General features: G+C 39.0%; 1 protein-coding gene across 1 annotated transcript; it reads left to right on the plus strand.

The window, feature by feature from the left end:
• Positions 1-517: 517 nt before the first annotated feature.
• Positions 518-17,114, plus strand: LOC310965431 (inter-alpha-trypsin inhibitor heavy chain H3-like). Its single transcript, XM_083939025.1, has 22 exons — positions 518-656; positions 3,331-3,366; positions 3,487-3,507; positions 5,098-5,255; positions 5,337-5,441; positions 5,521-5,683; positions 7,122-7,232; positions 7,338-7,466; positions 7,828-7,944; positions 8,033-8,201; positions 8,561-8,686; positions 9,305-9,486; positions 10,064-10,249; positions 11,188-11,327; positions 11,554-11,714; positions 11,863-11,892; positions 12,001-12,099; positions 14,153-14,266; positions 14,374-14,575; positions 15,593-15,768; positions 15,874-15,985; positions 16,092-17,114. Exons 1-22 carry the CDS (start codon positions 549-551, stop codon positions 16,237-16,239), a joined length of 2,793 nt encoding a protein of 930 aa, XP_083795151.1. The 5' UTR covers positions 518-548; the 3' UTR covers positions 16,240-17,114.
• Positions 17,115-20,629: the final 3,515 nt, after the last annotated feature.

Consider the following 20,629-nt stretch of genomic DNA (forward strand, 5'->3'; position numbering starts at 1 on the left):
TAACCACATGACGTCAAATAAATGTTACTTGTGTACCAAATGGCTCTAATTATTTGTTTTACTACATAAAATATATACACTTAACAGTTGGCTAATTAATGTAAGGTTTAATTGGTTTCTACTTTGTGATGTTATCATAAACATCATTCACATCTCAGCATGCAGATACGACATAAATACTAGTTATGAAAAGAGAAAAAACCCTGGATGCATGTGACATGACATGACTCAACTAAACACACACACACACACACACACACACACACACACATACTGTATATAAGCCCTGAAATCAACTACTAAATAAACAAGTCTTGACTGGATGGGCGTCATTCTAGTAGATGAAATCTTCCCACACACATCAACTTATGGGAAATCACGCACACTGACTCACACAAACATTAGAGTTGAAGAGGGCCCCTCCTCTTGCAGCACAGAGTGTGGGAGGAGTAAAACAGTTATGCGAAGACTTTAACCCACATGCCTTGCATTCCCTCCACACTTGTTTTCAGCCACTCTGGGGCAGAGGCTCTTTTTGTTTTCAAACCATGCTTGGCCTGTGGAGAGTCATGCTGCTCTGGATTTGTGTCTGCATCTGGCTTCCAGCTCAGGCCCAGGGAGCTCTTTTTGTTCAAAGAAGAGTTGCTCTGACACAGGTATTTAAAATAAGCTACAGGTGCTGCATATGCATGTAAACAAATGTCTGTTTTATTATTCTCTATGGTCAGCTTACGCCCTGTTAGTCCATACACTGTCTGAAGCCTGCATCTACAGTTGTAAGAGTTGATCTTCCCTTCTTCACCAAGTCGGCACATAATAACAAAATGCCACAAATCACTGACAACTGAAAGTAAATATGCTTTCAAAGTGTTAAAAAAAAGCTAGATAATGATATGGCTTGTATTACTAAGCCAATCTTGCTGTTTGGAGGTGTGCAGATAATTTTTCTTGGTAATCTGGTCAACAAGATAAAAGGGAAAAAATCCAGTGGAATGCTGTTTCCATGGCCTTCTCCCATGGTTTTTTATTGTTGACTGTTTTGAAACTGAACATGTACCCATATACTCAGACTATCCCCCTGGGTGCTCTCAGTGTCATCTATAACATATTAAACATATAACATATTAAATTTGAGTTTTAGCACTGTTTTGATTTGCATGGGCGTTCTTGACAGTCCTAGACCACAGGAATAACATGGATGGACTTTTTAAATGGGCATATGTAGAAAGTATCACTAACGGTTAGTAAACACACAGCATTCAGAGTTGGCTCCCACCTCTCCTCTCTGCCTCAAGCTCAACATCCAGAGAGAGAAAGAGAGAGAGCTCTGATGAGTGAGGACAAAGCAGTGAATTTGAGGAATAAAACAGTATTTTATGGAGGTGCTAGAAGGATTGCCAGATGGATTGATACGCATAATTCGCATCTGCTCTGCATATCCACCTGGGAACTCTCGGTTGGAGATCTTTTGGGAAGAGGCGGAAATACTGGTTGATCACCACCTATGTTGGTGATAGACAGGCCAAATCAACCAATCAGATCAACGAAGCATATGAAGTACTAACAAAGAGTCAAGGTAAAGTAAACAACATGTCCGTAAAGGATATTTGCTGTTGTGTAACGTGAACTTATGGATAAAAAGCACAATTTCAGGTGCCCGGTCCATATTCCAACAGAAGGATCTGTCGGCTCGATAGCTGTGCTCATCCCATCCGTGGAAGCCGTCATGTTGTTTATACTGAACAGTCACTTCTTGTTGCTTCACACTGCGAAAAACTGAAGCTAATTGGTTTGGTCACTTGCGCAACCGTTTCCAAATTTTCTCTGCTGCAGGTTACCTGAATGATCTCAAACAAAATACATGGAGCTCACAAGATCAGGATGGTCAGGATGCCATGTCAGAATATTAATAAATGCAGAGTTTCATTGTCTCTGTTTGTGTGTTTGTTACCAACACACACACAAACAGAGACAATGAAGCTCTGCATTTATTCTTTCTGCATTGTATCTAACGCTAACGGGAAAGGGCGTCACAAAGTGGCAGTTGGGAATCAAAGGGCTGCTCACCCTGCTTCTGTAATTGGCCTGGCATTAACGTTGTCACAAAAGAATCCTCGTACAATGTAACAGTGGCATTCATTGCTTCACTTTGTGCAACATGTATCTAGTAAAATCTTGGTTGTAGACTGTACAACAATGATATCAAGAAGATCTGACTGTGCAATGAATTCCTGGATGGCGCACAAAATATATAGGAAAATAAAAGACACATCATCAACTCATTATCCAATTGTTCCATTTTTATGTGTTGATTTTCTTTTTTCCAATAGTGAATTTGGTCCTAAATTTATCAGGTGTTGGTGAATATTCCTCACAATTACATCAAATGCCACCGTTTTGAGTTGACAACCAAATATTTCACCTGTTTTCCTCAATATTGTGAAAAGTTGTCTTTGAAAGATGCCATTAATAGATGAACTCATATACAAACAGAAAGCAAAGTGCATGTATTGGCAATACTCAATCAACATACCTTAACTGTACTATCCATCAAGGATCAATACTGGTCCCTATTTTTGTTAAGCTGGTATATAAATGACCTGCCATTAGTCCATCCATTTGTCAACATAGAAATGTATGCTAATGACACTGCTCTTTATGTAAATGCTAAAAACTAAAAAAAAAAGAAGAAGCTGCAAACAAACTGTAGACATGGCCCATGTATGGCCCATGTATCTAATTAGTTGAGCTGCTCATGTTCACAACTGAACACAAACAAAACTGTATGTTTTTCACATGGCACATGGATTTTAAATACCTTGGAATTAGACTCAAGACTCAAATCTTTCATTTAAGAACATGTTAAAAAAGATTTATTACCAAGTCAACCTGGCAAACTTTATGAATACAAGACAATGCCTGACAAAGGAGTAGGCCAACATAACAAAAACATATTGTTTCACAAGTTGGTCCCAAACAACCATGACAATTCTGAAACCGATTGAGTCCCTTTACAAACAGACACTAAAAACATTTGACTGAAAGGCCAACAGCCAACAACAGGAAGTCAGAACATTTTACACCAAATTTTCCTTTTCTAGAAGACATTTTGGAAACGTAGAGGAGAAAATGATAAAGATCATAACAAAAGCAGATGCTTAGGTGACTGATGCAGTCTTGTTAGATATTGTGTGAAAATCTGTTTATCGTGCTATGTCATAACTAATGGGAAACATCAAGTTCATTGATGGCAAATCATCAGTCATTTAGTGCACATCTCTCTACAATCTTGCTGTTCCTTTCTCAATAACCATGTATGTTGTGTTCCAGGAGACCAAAGAAACTATGGAGCCCAAGTCAATAAAGGTACTCAGCTTAAAATACTTACTAATAACAAATATAAGAACAATATTCTGTGTTTAAATTTTTTGTTTAACCCTGCTATAATTATCAAAAATATTTTTTTCTCCTTTTTTTCTTCTACAGAAAAGAAGCACAGACTCAGATGTAAGGAAACAATTTTATGATCTTTCCCAACAACGCGGTATTTACACATTCATGTTTATGTATCATACAGAAGTTCATTGTGAAACCTGGATATAATAATTAAGTACACACAAGACCATAGTCAAGATGACCGGTAGCGTCTATCTCACAGTTGTGGCATTGTTTCTGTTTGCAAAATGAAGTCCACATTTTCCATAAATCTCATCACTTCCAGATGTCTCTTCCCCCTGCGGTGTTCATTGGCATGTGTTTCTTTTCTCTTTGCTTTGCTGGAGACAATAAGCATGCTGGAAGTCATTTTTCCATCTGTGTTTTATTTCTCTCTCTAAAAGTTTCATCTTGCATTGTGTTTACATAACAGTGACCTCCGTTGGTTTTGTGACATGTATAATTTGGGGACATTCCTCATGACATCTGTCAATAATGAGCTGCAAGTTATGTTAGCCACTGATTTTGCTATAATATGATATTTTAGAATTTTTGTTTTGTTTATTGATGTTGATGCCTTTTAGAACAACAACGCAACAGCCATGTCAAGTTTTTCTCTGTCAAAAAGGGGAGGAGAACCAAAATACAAACAGACTAAAACGGTTTGGTGATTAACTGGCAAAAACGAAAATACAAAGGCTGACTAACAAGGGTGGCAAGTTGGGACAGAATTTTTTGGGGATCCAAGTTAAATAAGTTAAGCAGGCAGTCAGACAGGTTCCAGTTAACAATGTATCAGATGCTTGAAAGAAATATGAAGCAACAGAGCTACATTAGACGTTTTCTCTTATGAAATCCGGACAATGTCCGATGAATCAGCTCCCAACACTGTCTGAAGTTTCTCTTTCACACATCGGGAGATTGTCGCTGTCATTTACACACTGGAAATAATTTGTTTTAGGCGAGGGGTTGTGCCTGGGTAGAGAGTTCAGAAGGCAGGATATGAAACAGATTACACTGTGGTCACATAGACAATTTGTAATTTTAATTTTCTTGCAGTTCCTTGAATTTGTGCATTGGTCCTTGCCGTCAGAAGTTCCCAAATCTCCTCATCATTCCAGTTAGTGGTGTATGTAAATCACCCTTTCCCTACACACTCCCTCCACTGGCTTGTACGCATGCTGGTATAGAGGAGTAGTGTCACACAAGTCAATGTCCAAACATTTACCTTTCCGTTTGTGTTGCTTTATTTAATACGGCTGAGGCACAATAAACTTATTTACAACATTCAGAATAAAGTCAAGGTCAGCTCACAATAATCCACAATTAACAAGCCATTACATTAAAAATAGCTGAAAACCTATACAAACACTGCCTCCTATAGGCCTAAATGTGCAAAACACTTGAACTTAACAGAAAAATGCACAATATGGCTCCTACAGGCTCAGTTCTGAAGGGGGCATTACATAGACTTTGTACTACGGAGCTGGCTGGGTGAGGTCTGTTTGATGTCCACGTTTGCATTCTCATATACTGCTCTGCTGGGTCATGTGTAGACAATTCCAGGTTTGCAGTGCATGTGTGAAAAGGGGCTTAGGACTTACCATATGCACAGTATTGGAATAAAACCTGCAGAGTGTGACACTCAGGTGATCATTTCAGATGGTGGAAGTGTACAGTGTGAAAGTGGACTGCACTGTGACATCTCGTTTCGCTCACACCGTCATGACCTCCAAGGCTCTGAACAAAGCTAACTCCTCCCAGGAAATCTTCTTCGAAGTGGAGATGCCCAAGACCGCCTTCATCACCAACTTCAGCATGTCCGTAAAAACTCAGTACTTTTGACAGTGACCATAGATCATGTCTTTCTTTACCTTGACAAGTGTCTTTGTGCCTCACAGGGAAATTGATGGTCAGGTGTATGTTGGGGAGGTGAAAGAGAAAGAGAAAGCCAAGAAACAGTATGAGAAGGCTGTTTCCTCTGGACAGACTGCTGGACTGGTCAAGTATGTTGGACTGAAAAGTGTTACCATGCGCTTGAACCTGTGGTGCAAACAACACATTAATACATGCCCATCATCACAGGGCTTCTGGAAGGAAGATGGAGAAGTTTTCAGTGTCTGTCAACATCGCAGCTAAAAGCAGTGTGACTTTCATTCTGACCTACGAGGAGCTCCTTCAGAGGAAACTGGGCCAGTATGAGATTCTAACCAGAGTAGTACCCAAACAGCCAGTGCAGGAGTTTCAGGTTGGTTGCACTCTCCTCTTCTATTTTTCTTAATAATGACATCTACAGTGATGAGAAAAAACATTTGGTTCCTTACATATTTCTTCTGTTCTTGCTTTTTTGTCACATTAACATGTTTCAGATCATCAAACAACTTTTAATATCAGACAAAGATAAACTGAGTAAATAAAAAATGTAGTTTTTAAACATAGATGATAATCAAAGTAATTTCTATCATTCTGGAAAGGGTTACAAAGCCATATCTAAGGCTTTGGGACTCTAGTGAACCACAGTGGGAGCCATTATCCACAAATGGAGAAAACATGGAACAGTGGTAAACCTTCCCAGGAGGAGCCAGCCGACCAAAATCACTCAAAGAGTTCATCCAGGAGTTCACAAAATAACCCAGAACAACATATAAGGCAATGCAGGCCTCCCTTGTCACAGTTAAGGTCAGTTTTCATGATTCAACAATAATAAGAAAGAGACGGGCTAAAAATGGCATCTATGGGAGAGTACCAAGGCCAAAACCACTGCTGATCAAAAAGAACACAACAGCCCATCTCACATTTGACAAAAATGCTCCTAATTATCCCCAAGACTTTTGGGATAATATTCTGTGGACGTGTCAAAAGTGGAACTTTTTGGAAGATGTGCATCCTCTGGTGTAAAACTAACACAGCATTTCAGAAGCATTTCAGTCAACATGGTGGTGGTAGTATGATGATCTGTGGCTGCTTTGCTGCTTCAGGACCTGGACCACTTGATGTAATTGATGGAACCATGAATTCTGCTCTTTACCATAAAATCCTGAAGGTGAATGTCCGGCCATCAGTTTGTGACCTTAAGCTCAAACACACTTGGGTTATGCAGCAGGACAATGATGCGATGCACACCAGCAAGTTCACCTCTGAACGGCTCAAAAAAAAACAAAATAAAGGTTTTGGAGTGGCTTAATCAAAGTCTGGAATTAAATCTGATTGAGATGCTGTGGCATGACCTTAAACAGGGTGTCATGTTTCAAAACCCTCCAATGTGGCGGGATTAAAACAATTCTGCCACAAGTGTGGGCCAGAATTTCTCCAAAGTGATGTGAAAGACTCATTGCTAGTGGCACAACCAATTGTTAGGTTTAGGGGGCAATTACTTTTTCACAAAGGGCTAGGTTGGTTTGGCTAGCTTTTCCCTAAATTAAATCATAATTTTAAAACTTCAATTTGTATTTGATCAAGCTATCTTTGTCCGATAATGAAATTATTTTGATGATCTGAAACATGTAAGTGACAAAAAAGCAACTACTTTTTTTTTTTTACTTTTTCAGGGCACTGTAGATCAGGAGGAGCTGAAAAAAGTGCTTGTCTAACATTAGTAATGTAAAGTGTGAGGAATTTGTGATGTGAAAGAGACTTTACATCACAATGATTCCACTGTGATTCTGTGTCTGTGCGTGTTGAGACAGATTGTGACAAACATCTACGAGCCCCAGGGCATTGCTTTTGTTGAGGCCACTGCAACCTACCTCTCCAATGAGCTGCTCCCCCTGGTGGAGAAAACTGTCACAGACAACAAGGTAAAGGGTTGGAAATACTGTATTTCTATCCTTCTGTTATAGATTTCTAAGAACTTTACGATGTGTCCAATAATGTAAACTGAAATTAATGTCTTTGACTCTCAGGCACGCATCTCTTTCTCACCAACACTGGAGCAGCAGAGGGAATGTCCAGGATGTGAAAAGACAATAATTGGCGGAGATTTCATCATCAAGTATGATGTGGACCGAAAAGAGAGCCTAGGGGAAGTTCAGGTCAGCAGCCAACAAAGATTTTGCAGCAGCACATAGGACTCAATTATGAGGTTCCCCTGCAGGAGGACTGTCTCCTCTAACATTAAATTCTAATTACTTAACTTTAAGGTGAAAAATAGTATTTAACTTCTGATTTTAGTTTTACTTCCATAGATGAAAGTGAGCATTGCTTATATTTCCATATTACCGTATTTTCAGATTATAAGTCGCAGTTTTTTTCATAGTTTGACCGAGGGTGCGACTTATATATGTTTTTTTCCTTTTTTATTATGCATTTTCGTCTAGTGAGACTTATACTCTGGAGCGACTTTTAATCCGAAAAATACGGTACTCTTTATTGAATGCTATTTTTTCCCTTCAGATTGTGAACGGGTACTTTGTGCACTTCTTTGCTCCCTCTGACCTGTCCAGAGTCCCAAAGAATGTGGTGTTTGTGATTGACAGGAGTGGATCAATGAGTGGAAGAAAGATTGAACAGGTAAAATACTTTTTTTGTGTAGGTAAGCTTCATACTTCATGCATCAGCATATGTACATCTTCATCTGTTCATTTGGAAACCTTTGCAGACCCGGGATGCAATGACTGCCATTCTGAAAGACCTTCATGAAGACGACCACTTTGGTCTCATCCTGTTTGATAACAGCATTACCACCTGGAAGGACTCTCTTACCAAAGCAACAAAGGGAAATGTAAATGAAGCCATTGCCTACATCAAGAAACTAAAACATAAAGGATGTAAGAGAAAACAAGTGGTACCAACTTTTATGCCATATTTCTTGTGTACTTCCTTATTCAGATGAGTAGAAATCTTATTTAAAGGTCCTATATATGCTCATTGTCAGGTTCATACTTGTATTTTAGGTTTTAATGTTCAAAAACACTTTATTTTTCTCATGTCTGTCTGAAATACCGGTATTCACCCTCTGTCTCACTCTCTGCGTCATTGTCATTGCTGCCAGGGAATGACTGTAGCCGCACTTTCTAGGTCTATTTCTACAATTTCAATTTCTCATCTAATGCTGTAATTGTTGCCTTATTTCCTTTGATAATGTATCTAAAGAAATGTTCATGTTAATCTGATTATTGAATTTCAGCCACCAACATCAATGATGCTGTACTGAGGGCAGTGAGGATGCTGTTGAAAGAAAGAGAAGAGAGGAACCTTCCAGAGAGGAGTGCGGATATGATTATTTTGCTGACTGATGGGATGCCAAACAGTGGTAAAATGTCTTAATTTGGAGTATTATAATATTACATTCTCAGAGTAGAATCAGTGCGTTCCAGTTGTACTCAGAAGTCAGGACTTCCAAGCTCCTCATCAGCACTTTCAACTGAAACGACCCCTGAGGTTCAATTGGAAAGTCGGACAATCCACACAACCCCTGAGTTGACATTTAAAGATGGCTGACCCGGTTGTAAATGGAGCCCAGTTGGCTACTTTTTTCCGACTTGTAACTGAAATTCTGATAACTCGGGTGTGACGTCATTCCTAGCTCCAACTTCCGTCTTCCGAGGTAAATGGAGCGCACCATAATTACAGCAGTTTCTGTAAAACAAGTCTGACAGAAATAACAATCTGTGAAGGTAAAAATACAAAAAGTGGTAGTTCTGTGTACAATTTTGTAACTCTCTTAACATGTGTATCAGAAAGATACACATGTTAAGAGAGACCTGATGTAGATTGTTTTATGATATGGTAAATGCAGCAATTTGACTAACAATAAAATTCAAAGTTGAGAAGCTCCTGAAATATTTGAGAAGTATGCCAAATACCTGTCTGCCCTGAAGGCCTTCATTGCATGCTCATACATAACATGTGTGTGCCTGTATACATGCAGGAGAGTCCAACCTTTCAAAGATTCAGGAGAATGTGCACTCAGCTATCCAGGGGAAAATGACTGTATTCTGTCTTGGATTCGGAAATGATGTGGCTTACTCCTTCCTGGATGTGTTGAGCAGACAAAACAAAGGAGTGGCCCGTAGAATTTTTGAGGGTTCAGATGCAGCCGTTCAACTCCAGGTATGGCAAAAAAATATATCCTGTCTGTATTCTGATTTACAGCAAACATAATGTTCATGTGTTAAAATACTCCCTCACCACTTCATAGGATGTAAAGGGTTCTTCTCATGTAGACTACCATGTCCATCTTCAGCATGTAGCTATTCAATTGTGAGAAGGCTCGTAGCCAGTGAAAAACAGAATATTCCGCGGACCAATAGATAAAGATGATCAAAAAAATATCCATATGCAATGCTGGTTAATCAAAATCCGACATTGTGCTGAAATTGACTCTGCTGTAACTGAAATACAGCCGACAATATGTGGACAGAAAAAATGCTGCTCCACATCCTGCTCCATTGAAGCTTAACTTACATTAACTGCACTTAAGGAAAGCAACCCAAAAATTATCCGTTCCAGGACGGACTTGTAGAACAAAACACATCAAAGCACACTCTTCGCCCAATATATACATATTTTAAATGGTATAACATGATTTACTTTTGCAATGAGATTTATTTTTAAAACTGTTAACATTAAAACATGGCTCTTCCAATTAGGAAACAGACATTGCATGATTTGTGTGTCTTTGTTCCAGGGTTTCTATGAGGAGGTTGCCAACCCTCTGCTCTTGGAGGTAGACCTGCAATATCCTGATAATGCAGTTGGCTCCTTGACCAAAAACCACTTCAGCCAGTTGTTTAACGGCTCAGAGATTGTAGTTGCTGGTCGCCTGACCGACAACTACATGGATAACTTCTTGGTCGAAGTGTTTGCCCAGGGGGTGAGAAATCAGCAATATGTCAATTAAAGTATGACTAAGACACTATTTAGGAATGGTGGTGAATAGACATCATATGTGCTGTCACTTTCTGTCATATGAGAATATTCGTATTATGGACTGAGATAGATTGTCGTACTCTACTGACTTTTTTTTTTGCTCTTTGGTAAACTTTATTGAAACACATTCACCTCTCTACTTCCAGTCCATCCCCTATATGTTACCTATTTAAATCCATACAAATCCATACCTGACGAAGTAGTAAGTTCCAGATTTCTGATTACAAGTGAACGTAGCATAACCGACAGTGATGAGTTCATACTTTTTCTATACTATTTTAGAGTCACAGTAGGGTTTAAATCACTATATCATGATGTCCCTATTTTACCCTTTACTCATTTTGTTAGGGATGGTTACTCCACCACTTTGGTCCAGACGGAAAAATGTTGTACATACCGTCATGATCACTACAGAATGAATCTTAATGACTTTATCTGTTAACCTTTCATAAGGTTTTAGATATAACAATTAATTTGTCCATTACTTTGGTTTTTGACCAAATATCTACAAGAATATTGATATTCATATCAACCTCGGCTGTACTTCTTTATATTTATCACGTGTTAGCTAAACTGGAAGATTACACCTGCTAAACATCAGCCTGTTAGCATTGTCACTTTGACCATGTTAGCATGGGGAAGTTAGCATTTACCTAGCATTTAGCAGGAGGATACCTATGTTCCCTGCTTTGTATATGGTCTGTTATTTTTTCGCACAATCAGTGCCAAATTTCACGGAAAATAGGCCTATGTAGACCCTAACACTACCCTCTAACCCAGACCCTAACCATAACCTCTAGCCCTAAAATCCGCAAAGGCATACGTCAACCCAGGGAAAATAGGACAACAAGTCATTTACTTTAACCTCTCCTCTTTCTCTAGTCTGAAGAGAACTTTCAGGTGCAGGGAAAAGCCAGTTTGGTAAACTTGGATGAAATCTACCCAGGAGAGGAGTATATCTTTGGGGATTTTTCAGAGCGTCTGTGGGCCTACCTCACCATCCAGCAGCTACTGGAGAACAGGTTTGTTTATCTGGATTGTGTCTGTCAGCTTTATGTGTACCTGCACCAAGATTTGAAGCTTCTCTGTGAACTATGACTAAATATTATATTAAAAACTCAAATCATTTTATTGTGCATTCTTTTTATTGCACGTCATGTGCTGTCATTATTAAACAATCAACTAATCATAAATATTGAATAATAATAAATAATAAATAAATTAACTCTTTCTTTTTTTTTCTCCCAGTGATATCGGTACCCAGCAGGAGAAAGCGATTGCAACAGGCAAGGCCCTGGACATGGCCCTGCGATACAGCTTCGTCACCCCTGTCACTTCTATGGTGGTCACCAAGCCTGAAACTGATGATGGACCCAGCAGCCCTCTCATTGCTGATAAACTGACTGAGGGTAAGGGAGATGCAACAGGTCATGTTTAATTAGTTAGCAACAGATCTGCTAAACTGAGTAAACCAGTTTTCTTTCTTTTAAAATTCATACATTGTTATCATACGTTACATTGTGTTCTTTGTTTTCTAACTGTTGCCTTGTTTCACAGACCAGCGACAGCAAGCGGAGAGACGCAGTGGTACGACAACCTCTTTTAATTTTATTTAATTATGTCACAGTTTTCTAAAAACTATTTTGAGCTGAACAACTTTACTTAAGTAGCCTGCACTTTTATTTTTTATAACAGGTTCCAGGGTTCATTCTAGCAGCAGTTTTGGTGGTAGCAATTCCCCTCGTAGTGGTTCCCATGCTAGCAGTTCCCATGGGGGCAGTACCCAATCAGATGGTAAGCTTTTCATACAATGGAAGTTTTACTGTTACATGATTCTATCATATTTATCCTTTAATTGTTCTTGACACTTTTACTTCTTAATCTTCAATTAAAAATATTAATCGGTGCATCGAAGACCGACTCATCACACGCATAAATCATGTTTATACATCTTTCTAAAATGGAATCATTACCGTTGCCGGCCATGTCAGATCCAATGATGTGACATTAAATGGTTCAGTTTTAACCAATTTTGTTTATTTTCCATCATAGCAGTTGTGAATAGATTCACCACATATTGTATTTTGTATTTTGCATCTGCTGCTGATGCTTTTGTTATTTGCACTATCCTATTTTGCTGCTGTAGCCCTGTAAATGTCCACACTTTGGCACTAATAAAGTATGATTCTATCTTAACTTATATGTATCATGTATTTAATACTAAAAGAATCTGGGGAAACTATACACTGCTGCACCGAGGAATGTATTCATAGGAATAAAATGAGAGTATTCAATTCAAATCAGTATAGCAGGATGGTCAGAGTGGCAGCCATTATTATGTGTACAATTCCCATTGCAAAGAAGTGTGACTAGGTTGTGTCTAGTTGTTGACCCTAGATGCCCCTTGCAAACTTTCTTGTGCAGCTTTCTGCTTGAAGACCTATCCTAACCTTAACCATTCAAGGTCAATGCCCAACCTTTACCATCTAACCTTAACTACTCGAGGTCAATGCCCAACCTTAACCATCTAACCTTAACTACATGAGGGCAATGCCCAACCATAACCATTCGAGGTCAATGCCCAACCTCAACCATCTAACCTTAACCATTAAAGAGCAATGCCCAACCTCAACCATGTAACCTTAACTACTCAAGGTCAATGCCCAACCTCAACCATCTAACCTTAACCAGTAAAGGTCAATGCCCAACCTTTACCATCTAACCTTAACCAGTAAAGGTCAATGCCCAACCTTTACCATCTAACCTTAACCATTCAAGGTCAATGCCCAACCTTTACCATCTAACCATAACCATCTAACCATAACCATTCAAGGTCAGTGCCCAACCTTTACCATCTAACCTTAACCATTCAAGGTCAATGCCCAACCTTTACCATCTAACCATAACCATTCAAGGTCAGTGCCCAACCTTTACCATCTAACCTTAACCATTCAAGGTCAATGCCCAACCTTTACCATCTAACCATAACCATCTAACCATAACCATTCAAGGTCAGTGCCCAACCTTTACCATCTAACCTTAACCATTCAAGGTCAATGCCCAACCTTTACCATCTAACCATAACCATCTAACCATAACCATTCAAGGTCAATGCCCAACCGTTACCATCTAACCATAACCATCTAACCATAACCATTCAAGGTCAGTGCCCAACCTCAAACATTTAACCTTAACCATTAAAGATCAATGCCCAACCTCAACCATCTAACCTTAACCATTCAAGGTCAATGCCCAACCTTAACCTTAACGAGAGTTTCACAAATTTTGGTTTACCATTAACCATTACTAACAATCTAGAAACAATCCTACATTGGTCACAGGCTCGTGGTTAAATGGTTACCCTAGATTTGTGAAAACGGTTACATGACTCACTGCTCGACAAACTATCCTAACACTAACCAATTGGTGCCTAGCGTCAACCATTTTGCAAAGGTTTCACAAACTATTTTGCACTGGAGTAGTACAAAGCATGGAGAAGCACCTTTTGTGCAGTACGTCCGTTGCCTTGCTACTAGAGAGAAAGTAACGATTGCTGGATTTAATGGCTACAAATTTCTATTGATGTCATCCAATTCTATTCATTAAATGATAGAAAACAGAGTTCTCAAACTATGAGGTGTGACACACTTTACGGTGGGTCGTCATAACAACTAACGGCAATCGCCCTTGAACTTGTCAAATGACCATGGCAAAAAAACTCAATTTCTTTATTCTAATGTAACCAAAAATTGTTACAGTGTTGCAGATCATATTTAAACAACATAGTAACAAACTTGAATTTTACTATCGTTCCGTCTGACATGATACTTTATTGATGCTTGTGCAGTGGACGGAGATCCTCATTTCATGATAGAGCTGCCAGACAGAGATGATGCTCTGTGCTTCAACATCAACGACAAGCCAGGAACCATTTTCAACCTGGTCAGAGACACAAAATCAGGTCGGCCCAAGTTTTACCCTCCCGGTTCTAAAAGTAGAGCTAAAGACTCTTATTTTTGTGAGAAATTTGTGAAGGGACTACAGACTCAAGCTTTACATTATTTTCAGGCTTTGTGGTGAATGGCCAAATTATAGGCAAGAAGAAATTTGTTCAAGATGGTCATACCAACAGCTACTTTGGCCGTTTCGGTATCATCCACCAGAAGCTGGGGGTCAGGCTTGATGTCAGCGCTCAGGACATCTCAGTTTTCCACGATGGCAAGCAGGTCAAGCTGCTGTGGTCTGACACAACCTTTATCAAAGACACCAAGTGAGTGCAAATATAATCTAAAGTATCTGGACAACATCACATGTTTTAAGCTGAAATGATAAAATGATTTACATATGTATTTATTTATCAGGGTATTCTGTAATTTTAGTCATGTCAGGTTAAAAATGCTTTCAAAAATTAATACTAACACACTTTTCGAACATAATTTTCAAAGTACTATTGTAATATCTGTTTTTTATTATAAAGCAGGTTTAGGTGCTAAAATACTCTAAAAGTACCAAAACACACATATCTAGAAACTGTGCCTTTAAACAGGTCGTCACTTCTGTATGGTTTCTGACCACCCATGCAGTGCTTGTTCGGGGACGGCCCAATGCTTGGCCTCCAGTACTGTTGCTTGTAGTTTTCTTGAGAACCTCTCATCTAAACAACTTCACACTGTGCTTCCTTGGGTTCTAAGCAATACACCCGCCAAGTGGTGTCCCCTAGTAATGCAAGAGTATATGTGTAATTATCCAGCAGGGGACCAGGCTATTTCAGACTATTACTGTAATACACAATATAAATCAACTAATAAATTATAATTTATTATTATAGATTAAGCTACTTACATTAAAATACTTGAAATAATCCAAATTAGCTCCACCTTTACAAACTGCAACATTAAAATGATCACAATAATGCACCAATAATTATAATCTACTATCTGATTCTGAAATGGACCATTCTGTATAATGAGTACTTTATTACACACAGACAGACGCACATAGATTACTTGCTTTATAGTTAAAGCACGTTGTAGTAGAAACTTTAAATACAGGTAGGAACCTGAACATGAGAATTATAGAGAAGCATGAGTAGAACTTAATCTAAATAAAAACAAAACAACAAATATAAAAACTGCACGTCACAAACAAAATGTAAACTATCAAACCTTCACTGAAAATTGAGTTAAATCATACTTTGCTTTACATGCCTCCTGTAATTCACAAAGAAACAAAATACTCAAAACTTTGCTGTCATCTATTGGTCACAATGTTTTTGTCTTTCCTCCAGCATGGACTTCAGGTTAACTAAGAACTGCAGCCTGACAGTGACACTGAGACACGCGGTTAAATTTATGGTCATTAAACACACAAAGGTTTGGAAGAGACGCCACGACCAACAAGCCTATCTGGGTTTCTACACCCTGGACAGCCACCACTTACCTGCTTCAGTTCATGGTCTGCTAGGTAGAGAACTCCAAAAAAGTTTCTTATCATGATGCATTGGTGGCGTAGCTATTTTATGTTTGCTGATTCCTCATTCTGAATAAATCAAAATATTTTTTCCTCCAGGTCAGTTCTACCATGGGGTTGGGTTTGAGGTGACAGACCTGCGTCCAGGTGAGGGCCAGAAGAAATTAGATGCCACTATGTATGTGAAAGGACAAAAACTCAACGTGACCAGGTAGCTCATAAAGTTTGAACACACACATGATGCATGCAAGATGAAAGAGCAATTATTTTCGCATCATTCACATCTTGTCATTGTTTGTTTTTTATCTCCTCTACAGACACTGGCAGAAGGACTTCAGCCGGGATGTGAAGAATGGAGAAAATACTCATTGCTGGTTTGTTAACAATAATGGAACTGGCCTCATCGATGGAAGACCCTCAGACTACATTGTCTCAGGGCTTTTTAAGGTTGCTGAAGACTTTTGAAGCTTGAAAATTCCCCAACAGCCAAGAGACAGCCTATAGATTATAATGAGTCACAGTTTGTCTTCAGTCACACAATACAGGCTAAAAACAAACAACGTAATTACATTTTTATATAATGGCAATACAAAAGAACAACTTTTGGTTCTAAAACCCATAATTGGCAGAACTAACTAAAAATGACAATGTTACAGACAATGTGTGTGGTTTGTGAAAGTTAAAACTAGTCTCTATAGATTTACTGATGACATAAATATTATGGTGGGTAAAGCTTTCCAATTTCAGGCTGTCATAGAATTATATAAGTCTGCATACTTCACATTGCAAGTTACCCTCTACACTTATTTACTAGCGTATTAGGGAAGTTGAATGTATTTGAACTTAGGCTTTACTTCAGTGTAACATGCATATGTACATGACCCCGGCCACAACTACACAAATTGTGTTTTCTCCCACACTGCGCTTTGTGATCTGCACCTTGATTCACTCCTCAATTACAGGTTAACAATAAGTAGTTGGCATACACAGCAACACAGCCATTTAAATCTATCCCCATGTTGTTGTTTTTTTTAAGTTACTGTACTCAACATCAAAGTCACTCTCCATCAGTGTTTGTTGTTTATTTTGTTAGGCACATACATGTTAGTGCATGTGTCCATGACAAAAAGTCGTTAAGTATTGCGGTGAGAGCTGTGTGTGGACGCTGTTCAAATCCACTTCTTTCAGTATTTCAAGTGGGGCACCTTTTAATATTACAGGTAATACAATTTAGGCTTGAAATTTAAATGTGAAATCTACATTATATTATGTGTTTTTTAAACAATTATTGTTTTGACATTGTTTCTGTATGTGACTACAATAAACACACATGTACACCAGTTTGTGTTTGATTGCATTGTGTCAGTCTGTGCTTCATGAAGCCCAGTGTGTGAGTTGGCTTAAGGCTTAATGGCTGCTGGAGACCCACTGAAGCAGCCTTGAGGGCAGGAGCACGGAGCCTGAACTGACTGTTTGCTGAGCACCAGTCCCTCTCTCATGGAAGTTGTCAATTGTGTCTCCTTGGAGCTGTGGAGCAGAATGAGGGATCAGCACTGAAGGTGAGAAAAAAAAAAAAAGGTTTTTGCCTGTATGCAACTCATACCATGTCACCATAAATCAGAACTTCGTAGAGGCTCCCCATAGCATTCAAAAAGTACTGCACAGGGAATCATTTAATGTGCTTACCTCTCTTGGTTAAAAAGCCAACATATCACTACTGACGTAACTGTTATATTAGTAAATCATAATTTTAAGGGTCTCGGGTAAAAGTCTAATCACCCCCAATTCTTCTCACCATCTCCCTTTTCTCCCAGTGTATGCAAATACTTTATGCATTAATGAATATCAAAATATGAAGCCCTAACCAAGTGGGTAAACTAACTGATCATGTTTTTACAATGGTAAATAAAAAAAGCACTTCTAAGAGCACAGTGAACACATCACAAGTTGACCCAACAACATGATTTGTTCTCGTGGCTAAGTGGTTCGAGCAGTGGTGCATCTACAGCTGCCCCCCCTAACTTTTGTGTTCTTAAAACTGTACTTGTAAAAACAAACAACCACTATGTCCACAAGCTTTTCAAAGCATTGAAACAAACAATAAATTGGTCAAAAGTGAATAATTGCAAATGTAATCTTAGGCCCCTGACCCACTCAGCTACGGCTCTGCATCAGAGGTGCAGAGCGTCGTTCACAGTCCGGCTCACACAGCGAGTCTGCTGCGGTGGAAAGAGTGGAGCGACTGAGCTGCCCCCGAGCATCCGAAGGTGAAGTTAGTTTGCACTGCTGAAGTTTAAACACGCCACTTTGACTTTAAGTTATATTTGTAATGAATGTCATGTATGCTTAAGGTGATTCTGCATCAGTAATAACAGTGTGTGCATTATTTAGCCAAACGTGAAATCGCTCGCTCGCTCGTGATTTGTAAGAGCATGTTGCCCTTTGATCCGTTTTGGTTTTACTAAAGACAAGAACAACTTGTCTGTTTCCATCCATAACGTTTACAGACACACTGCACAGTGCTAGCTAGGAGATCAATCATTTTGATTTGATGAGCTAATCAGTACTGTTATACCACTTACTGTCACATATCACAGCAATGACGCTGCACAAATTAAACAGGTGACACCCTTTACTGTCAAACTGGGAAAATGACCAGAACAACAGCCTTCATTAGTCTACACATTTATATGTGTTATACTTATTAGCTACACGGCCCTACAGTGTAACGTAATCTAAGGATAACCTTTTCACATCTTAACTATCGCAGCAAAGAGAGCAGAACAATGGAAAGGAAAGTAAAACGTGGGGATATTGACAGTTTTCTTGGTAAGAAAAGTGCACAGCAGGAAGAGACGGAGGGAAATGAAGGAGAAGGTAGTCAACTGGAGAGACCAGGAGGGTCAGAGCAGGAGAAGACCACAGAAGGAGAGGGGGAAACAAGTGAAGGAGAAGAGGTTGTGAAGGATGAAGAGGAGGCTGCTGTAGATTCAGAAAGGGGCAGGGAGTGACCACCAGGCAAAAGATGACTGGGAGGAAGAGGGTCCTAGGCCTACTGCAGTTCCCCCTGGACCACATGGTATGTTTTTATTCTCTTTCCATATAAACTGCAGTACAGTAGCATCACATATCATGTCACTCAGTACATGTCACTCATGTCATTTGGGGTTTCCTGCGTACCATCCTCCCTGCAAATACCTCTTGCCACCACTTTGCCACCCTATGTAGAATTTTTTGACCCGCCACAGTGGTTAGAGCAGTCGCCCCATGTAAAGAGGCTGAAGGTCCTCGAGGCAGCGGCTGCGGGTGCGACTCCCACCTGCGGCCCTTTGCTGCATGCCCGCCCCCCCCCCCCCCCCCCTCTCTCTCACCCCATTTAATTTCTGTCCTGTATGATAAAGGCTTGAAAAACTGCCCCAAAAAATCTTTAAAAAAATGATAATAATTTCTTCCACCATTTCAATCATTTCTTTTTAGATGTGAATCTAAATGTGAAGAATGTGAAGTCTGAAAATACATTTTTTAAATTTTGAATAATATAAGGTATTTTTTATTGGGGGAAAGAAATCGGGGGTAACTGCCCCTCTGGGATCTGCACCCATGTTAACAGGGCTGGGCGATAATTGATATGACCGTTTATTGTCTTTCAATGGATTACTAACCAATTGATACTTACTAAAAAAAAATCAGAAAATATGATGTCAAATATTTTGAGTTTACGTTTTGTACTTAAGTTCTTATTATAATGAGAATAGCCAACAAAAACTGGCTTTACCATGTGCTAATTTCATAGCTTTATGTATTACCGGACATGCTACATCGTGATACATTATCTAGCGTTCTTACATATCGATATATTAAATGACCTATATTGGGATAGAAGATTATAGCCATATCGTCCCTGTTGCAGTGTAGGCCTATGTAATAAAAAAGCTCAAGTTAACAAAGACTCACCCAGGCGGTTGTCTAGCAATATAATTACATGGAAACAGTCTGGTGTGTGGTTGTATGGCCGCAGGTGGCAACGGTAAGCCACACAAAGGTGAGATTTTTGATTTACTAGAACTATTTTCAAACAGCGTAATTAACTTTCACTGACGAAAAGACTACAAGGATACTAACCGTTGAGTTTGGCGAGTGTATACAGTTACCCATGTTACAGCAGCTCAAAGCCGCTGACATCACGCCAAACTAGCTAACGTTAATTTGAATAATCTAGCTGTTTTTAACTTATTCAACAACATTTTTTAAAATAACCTAGCCATAATATATTGGTTATTATGACTAAGTGTAGTTGTCGGTATTTAAATGACCTAATTTCTTTACAGAGAAGCATCTCCATGGGTCAGGACATCTTTACTGAACCTTACCCGAAGAGATAAGACTAGAAACTGGGGTTGAATAAATGCGTGGATGGACTGAGGTATGTCATTTCCCCCAACAACATGTGTTCTCCAGGAGCTCACTAGTCTATATATTAGTCATATTATACTATACTAGCCTGATATCGTATTATATTATTTGAGATTCTAAGGAGCCAGGCAAATACTGTACAGTACATGTAATATACACACACACACACACACACACACACACACACACACACACACACACACACACAAACATTGGAGATCAAAATTATTAATGCTTGATTTATTCTGAAAAACTGTTATATTTCTATTGTTCAGAACTTGATAGAATAACAGTTATACCACTGTTGTACTACAAAGTTGTTTTAAATAACCAAGGCACTTCAACAAAAAACTTTTATTTTGTATAAAAAGTAGTGAGCAAAATTAGAGAACCTCCCAGTTATTGGTGTGAATCTGGCACCTGGTGACAATTTACTTAATTG

This window comes from Echiichthys vipera, assembly GCF_963691815.1.
Source record: "Echiichthys vipera genome assembly, chromosome: X".
Taxonomy (NCBI): Eukaryota; Metazoa; Chordata; class Actinopteri; order Perciformes; family Trachinidae; genus Echiichthys; species Echiichthys vipera.